This window comes from Aplysia californica, unplaced genomic scaffold (genome assembly GCF_000002075.1).
Source record: "Aplysia californica isolate F4 #8 unplaced genomic scaffold, AplCal3.0 scaffold00290, whole genome shotgun sequence".
In the NCBI taxonomy this organism is placed as follows: Eukaryota; Metazoa; Mollusca; class Gastropoda; order Aplysiida; family Aplysiidae; genus Aplysia; species Aplysia californica.
Genome location: NW_004797560.1, coordinates 161,573 through 169,231, shown reverse-complemented (window position 1 = coordinate 169,231; position 7,659 = coordinate 161,573). Strand labels below are relative to the sequence as shown.

The following is a 7,659-nucleotide window of genomic DNA, read 5'->3' as shown; positions in this document are numbered from 1 at the left end:
TGTGGAGGAGGGGGGTGGTTAGGGGGGTGGGGGGGATATAGAAGCTATTCGGTTAGGCATTTGTTGAATTTCTGAATGAAACGACAGCACCTGTTACTCGTAAATCATCTTAGGGTCATTATACCGCACGTTTCGAAACATAAATAAACATGCTCCCACAACCATTTATCAACTTTAAAGCTTCAATCTCTACGTTTATTGCTTTTTTGTGTCTTCAGAGGCCGAAATGTTTGGATTTCCTTCTTTTTCTTTTCTTCTTTTTCTTTTCTCTCTCTCTCTCTATTTCTCTCTCTCAAACTCTCTCTATATATATATATATATCTCTCTCTCTCTCTCTCTCTCTCTCTCTCTCTCTCTCTCTCTCTCTCTCTCCCCTCTCATCCACATCACCATAGTCCACATCACAGTAAGATCACAACAGCTCATTACAAAACACGTTTTTAAACACCAAAAGTAGAGAAAAAAAACAACCAACACCAGCTGTTCACTTATTTATTACTTAAATTTTGAATCTTTTGCAACATACGCCGTTTTCTCGTGCAGCATTTCTGTGGAATATTTCCTCTCAGCATGGTGCCTTGGCGGGGGACCAAGGGCTTCTATGTAGAACGACCTGTTCTGTGCTTAAAGAGGCGTGAAACTAAGCAACGACGAATAAACAAATCATACAGTCAACTACCTCGGCAGCTGTATGGACCCGTTCTATAACGTAAAGTTTGATTCAAGAACTTGGGCGTAAGATTTGGACAGATGATGCTGAAGTGGAAGCGCCCACACATACTCATTTATATTATGTGAGTGCACAAAAATACGCATGTACACACATACACATACACATACGAGTGCACACACGTGCACACGCACACGCAAACAGTCACACACACACACACACACACACACACACACACACACACACACACATGCCACGTGTGTGTATGTATACATGTACACATAAACATGAACACACACACGTACACACACACATACACACACACACATACACACAAACACACAAATACACTCTACATAATATGTGTATGCAGGTACACATATACACATAAATACACACAAACACACACACAAACACACACACACACAAACACACACACACACACACACACACACACACACACACACACACACACACACACTACATATGTGTATGCATGTACACATCACAATAACACAAACATACACGCCGCCCACACACAAACACACACGCACACACACACACACACACACACACACACACACAGACACACACACACAAACACACATACACAAACATACACGCCCACACACAAACACACATGCTGGGGATGTAGTTTAAAGCGCATGGAGCTTTCTGTAAAGCGAGAACATGCACCAGAGCTATTATCAACATCATCATCATTATAAATATCATCATCATTATTATTACTATCATCATAATTACTATTCCTGAGGGCATATTCCAGATTTCTAAAATTCGGATCACTTCAATATTTTCCATCCGAAATACGCGCGTTGTCAGCACTAGGCATACATTCAGAATTCTCTCTCCTCTCCATTTCTTTCTCTCTTTTTCTCGCTATCTGTCTATCTATGGATCTATCTACCTATCTTTCTATTGCACTCCTACTGCATGTCTCTCTATTCTCCTCCCTCTCTCAAATAAAAGACTGCTAGTGTTTTAGTTTGATTATATTTTGTTCACAAGTTTGACAAGTTTGGCAAGATTATATTTTGTTCGTTTGTCAGTTTGTTTCTTTGTTTGTTTGTTTGTTTGTTTTGTACTGTTGTGTGTCTCTGTATTTTTTTATTTGCTCTTATCTCTTTTTTGTGTGTGTTCTTCAAAGGCTGGGTGGTTCAGTTTTCTTATGATTCTTATCTTGCTTGTTTTTATATGTGTATAGGGATGGAGAATGAAGCTACGGACTATAGGGTCTGCAGGCCATTCACATAGGGGGATACTAACATGTTCTTATGCACAGTAAAATTGTAAATTTATTAATGTCGTTTTCATACTGTGCCAGAAAAACATATGAGGAACTGTTGCTTTTTCTTTCCTCATCCTAACTATCGTCATTTTTCCTCTAATTCTTTTCAATGTTTGTCACTCTTTTGTGACCCGCTATTTCCGGGGTGCCTTGGTAGTCGAAGCAGACTTTGTGCTGTTGAGGCTAGAGAAGTGACCAGAATAAGCCTGATTCCCCGCTGGGACTTCTCTGTTGACATCCACCCCTTCGCGCTCGTATGACCTTATGCAGTTGGGAGCGGCGTAAAACCTTACAGAAACAGACAGGAGACCCTGTGATGACGTAGGAAGGCCAGTGGGGGCGGTGGGGGCGGGGGAAGGGCGAAGGAGGGGTGATGGGTGGGGGCGGTGGGGGCGGTGGAAGGGCGAAGGAGGGGTGATGGATGGGGGCGGGAGAGGTGTGTTTCAGGGGGGGGGGGGGGGTTACAAAGTCATGAAACGGAGATGTACATCTACAGAGATATACGGGTAGTAATAAAAAGGCGATCAAACAATGGAAACTGTTGGAAAAAAAGATAGCGACAAATCAAGAGATTCGGCGAGAGGCAAAAAAACACACACAAAAAAAACTCGACGGCAGAAGATGTCAGTGCGGTAACATAACGACAGTCTCTGACTCACAAACTCTCAGTGGGGAGAAAAATGAAAACAACCTCGCGGATGATCAGAAAATGCTCAAAAGCGTACTAAAAACCTAGTTCAGCTACCTTAATGAGAAGAGAGGGAGATGAAAACGAAGGAAGTAAAGTGCAGACGCTAAGGGGAAAAAAAAAATCCCAAACTCCGCACGACGAACGCAAAACAAAGCTGAAGCTAAAAAACATGGATGCGGAACAGCGATAAACGAAACGAAATAGGCGAGCGGCTCTCTCAAGGGGCAATAAGATATGCATTACGCGAACTCGGAAATTGAAAGGTCTATTGGTGAAACATCTGCTCTTATGTAATTATAAAACCTTTGGGGGATTCCGAGGCAAAACGATTGCCCTCTAGTCTCTTCCCGCGAGGCGTTGCTTATTTGTTTGATTCACTGTGACTTTTGTAAGAAGTACTTTGCTATCTCAGGATTACAAAGTTCTATCTGACATTTTTGGCTGTTTTGAGTAACTATATAAAGACCATGAAGTCAGAAACCAAATGCTCTATCTGCTCTATCAAAATCGTCAGATTATTCGGAGTCGTGATCAAGAATTTCAAAGAACTGCATTTTTAAAAAAAAGCTTTATATGTCTCTTTTCGTCTATGCAGACGGTCAATTTAGCTTAAGATAATCTCAAGGTTGTCTTCATGCAGCTTCTTTTATGGCTAAAAAGCATACCGTCTTGTGAAGCTAAAAATCTCTGGCGTCAAATTTCTCAAAACGAGGTACTGAGCAGATAGAGCGATAGAGCTTTGTAATTCTCAAGTAGTGGCTTGTGTTGTGTAGCGATATACTGAGATCTTTCCATCACTGACCACGGCGTGTAGCAGTGAGCCGTCACAGATGTGTGTCACCACGTAGTGGAATCAGGTGCTCGTCCGTTTTTGAGCATGTGGAGTTATTGGAATCATATTAAAGCTTGTTCACTTGTCTTGTCTTCGATGGAAAAAATAGCCATTTATCTTGAATAGTTGTCGAAATAGAATTTCCAATTGAAGGAGGTCGGGGTCGCCTTGTTTCAGAGGGAAATTTAGCGAGAAAATGGCCACAAAGTTTGGTAACTTCCATAGTTTGAGAGTCCTTGGAAACTGAAATTTTATTTTTTGTGTGCCTTTAATCAATGTTTTTTAGTAAAATCCACACCAAAAAAAATGTGTTTTTAAACGGACATAAAAGGTATTGAGCCAAAAGGAGAAAATTAGAAGAAGTAAAAAAATTCCCCTCGGCTTACAAAAAAATGCCGATTTCTTTGATTTCATATTCTTGAGGAGCGCCCGATGTCAGCACGCTGCCTCACATATGGTATAGATCTAATGTGCAATGTCTGGGATTTGACTCTGTCAGTCAGGCTCTGTTTATCGTTGTGTTTGCACTAAGTGGCGTCGGTGGCCTAGTGGTTAGGCTCTCGGACTCGCAACCGTAAGGTCGTGGGTTCGAATCCCGTCAGGGGCCCGACGTTGTGTCCTTGGGAAAGGCACTTTACACTTATTTTCCTCACTTCACCCAGGTGGGAATGGGTACCCGGCTATAGACAGCGAAAGATCTTGTCAGTTTGTTAGTGTTTGAGCGCTTAATCGGCTGCTCGCACTGTATGCTTCCCGGGAAGTTGAGAATGTTTCGGAGTGTTCTATGGTCTGCTGGGGTAATAATATAGTGTAAAGCGCATAGAGCCCGCTGCTGAGCGGGGATATGTGCTATACAAATGCTATCTATTATTATTATTATTATTATTATCATTATTATTATTATTATTATTAAGTGGTCCCTGGTTATGGCAGTGATTGTCTTAGTACACACTGTAGTGTCTTACTCATCGGTTCCAGCTCAGGCATTTTATGACGATCGAGAGAAAACAAAAAGTTTGATGTCGTACTGCTCTAAGATCTTCCATAGCTTGTTTCTATTTACTCGATCAAAGGCGTTTTCTTGATCCACAAATACGAGGTGGAGATCTTTGTCGTATTCCAAAGCCCTCTCACACAGTTGTCGGAGTGCGAAGATTGCGTCAGTGCACCCTCTTCCTTTTCTAAAGCCAAATTGGGCGTCACTGAGAAGATGTTCGGTTTTTGCGCGAGTACGTCGCTCTAGGATTTTTGCATACATTTTCCCCGCATGGCTGAGAAGAGATATGCCTCTATAGGTGTTGCAGTCTTTCTTGCTGCCCTTTTTCTTCCATATTGGCACCACTATCGCATTTTGCCAGTCTGCTGGCACTTTTCTTTCTTTCCATGCTTTTTGAAAGATGATTGTAAGCCAATGTATTCCGGTTTCGCCGCATGCAAGGATGGCTTCGGTTGTGATGTCATCGTCTCCAGCTGCCTTGTTCTTTGGACTAGTCTTCAGTGCTTCTCTCACTTCACTCTCCAGGATGGTAGGTTCTGAGTGCTCAGGATAGTTGGCGGTGAATGGGCACTGTGTGTTTTGTGCCTGTACTCCTGATGGGTTTAGTAGTTCTTGAAAATATTCTTCCCATCTTTTTATTATTTCTTTCTCTTGGTGCAGAGCTTCTCAATTAGTATCGTTGATGACAGTGGTGGGTACATAGGGTTCGTCTCTCGTTCTCATTGTCTTTACCTTCTTGTAGAACTCTCTTGGTGAGGTCTTGCAGGTTTCACTTAGTTTTTCGCCATACTGGGTCCATGACTTTTCTTTTGATGTTATAACGACTTTCTTACTGTGTCTTCTTGCAAGTCTATATTTAATGTAGTCCTCTACGTTTTTTGACTTGACCCATACATTATACAGTCTTTTTTTTCCTTGATAGCATCTTTAACTTCTTCGTTCCACCAGGTTGTTGCTTTTCTGTGTTTTCCTCTTGTTTTCTTGGTACCACAGACTTCTTTCATTGTGTCCAGGAGAGTTGTTTTGAAGGTATCCCAAGCTTCCTCTACGGTTAGTATTGTAGAGTTGATAGAGCCTAGTTTTTCATTTAACGTGCTTCTGATCTGAGCCTGCACCTGATCATCTCCAAGTTTATGCATATTTAGTCTCTCTTGCTGTCTTTTATGTTTTTTTGGTTTTCTTTCTTTCTTGGTGGTCAACGTTGTGATGATTGGCCTGTGGTCTGTGTCCAGGCCTGCATTGGGGGTGGCTCTTGAGTCTGTGATTGTGATCCGTATTCGTGTTCTCGTTAATATGAAGTCGATCTGTGATGAGACCATGATGTTGTTCCATCTGTACCAGGTGTAGATCTGAGAGGCTCTGTGCTGCAAGAAGGTGTTGGTGATGAATAAGTCGTGCTCTGCACACAGTTCCAGTACATGGTTGCCGTTATAATTGCATGGTGTTCTGTGGTCACTGTGTGGACCCAGGTGTTTTGTCCACGGTGTTCTCTCTCCGACTCTTCCGTTGAAGTCTCTCATTACATAAAAATCTTCCTCGTCTGGGATGCTGCTAATTAAGTCCGAGAGTTGTTCGAAGAAAGAGTCCTTTTCTTCGTCTGAGTAGGAGTCGTTGCACGGTGCATACGCCTGAATGTAGTCTGTGGTCTTTTTGCCCTCTCTAATGCTGATTTTGATGAGTCTTTCAGAAATGAAGTCCGTGTTCAATATTTCCTTTGCTTTGTCAGGATGTATGATGAAACCCACACCGTGTTCAGCTCTTTGTTCTTTTCTTACCCCACTCCAAATGTGGACAAAGTTAGAGTGGATCTCTTTTGTGCCTGTCCCTTTTTTCCTGATGTCTGTAATGCCCATGATGGAGATCTTGTTCTGGGTCATGAACTCCACTATCTCAGGTTCTTTATTTGTCAAGCTGCAAATGTTCCAGGTCCCTATTTTTTCATTTTTTCTTGATCGTTGTCCATTTTTCTCGCCAGGTCGTTTTCCGTTTTGATCAGTCCGTTTGTGTCTCCTTATGTTTTCTTGAGCAATGTTTATATCCACTGCCGGCCTGCTAAGCCAGTCGCAGTTTCACCAGAGCCCCGTAGGCCAGCAACGCTTCGGGGTGACCCGGGTCGGCCTTCACGGCTAGCGTAACGCCTCAGTGACATAAAGTCACACCGTACTTCACCCAGACCCAGCTATCCCCTACTTTGTCCTGTTTCCATCTCCTACGGCGTGGACGAGGGGTTGGACTTCGAGAGAACTTCAAATTTTAATATTCTTCAGGCCATTTATGACGATCGAGAGAAAACAAGAAGTTTGACTTTTCACCCCAACCCCCTTCCACCCCCACCCTCCAACCCCCACCCCAACCCTATACCTTCTTATACTACGATCTCTCTGACCGTCTAGCCCCGACCCCAACCTCTTTCTTGGCGCATCTCTGGCCTGTCTATTACGTCAGGGGCCAGGGAACATGCTACTAAGTGAGTGCTACATGATGAGGCAACTGCACATTTTAATATTCGACTTCTTTTCAGTGAGTCAAATGTTTGGCAAAATCTCAATGCATATAAAATGTGTACAAAGAAAGACACACACACACGCGCACTCAGAGTGACACACATACACACACGTACGCGCGCGCGCAAACACACACACATACAAACACATATACACACACACATATACGCGCGCGCGCAAACACACACACATACAAACACATATACACACACGAACACACACACACATATACACACACATAAACACATACATAAACACATCCACACTAAAAGAGAGAGAGAGAGAGAGAGAGAGAGAGAGAGAGAGAGAGAGAGAGAGAGAGAGAGAGAGAGAGAGAGAGAGAGAAATATAGAGAGTAAGAGAGATTGTGTTTATACGCCTGTGTGCATGCGTGTGTGCGTGTATGACTGCACACGTGAGTATGCGTCCGTGTGTTTTTTGCGTGCATGCGTCCGTGCTCACTTCTACCTGCATGCATAATAATATGTATGTTCTATGTCTCAGTACCGCAGCTCTTTGCCTCAGTGCTGATGGCGTAATAACGTCACTGTTTAGGTGATCTGTGGCTCCAGGAACGCATGACAGACTTCTGCTTGGCAAATACTCACACACACACACACACACACACACACACACACACACACACACACACACAC

At 43.0% G+C, this 7,659-nt stretch overlaps 1 protein-coding gene across 1 annotated transcript; it reads right to left on the bottom strand.

The window, feature by feature from the left end:
• Positions 1-5,368: 5,368 nt before the first annotated feature.
• Positions 5,369-6,376, bottom strand: LOC106012203 (craniofacial development protein 2-like). The gene has a single exon (XM_013084396.1). The coding sequence runs from the start codon at positions 6,374-6,376 to the stop codon at positions 5,369-5,371; it is 1,008 nt and encodes a 335-aa protein (XP_012939850.1).
• Positions 6,377-7,659: the final 1,283 nt, after the last annotated feature.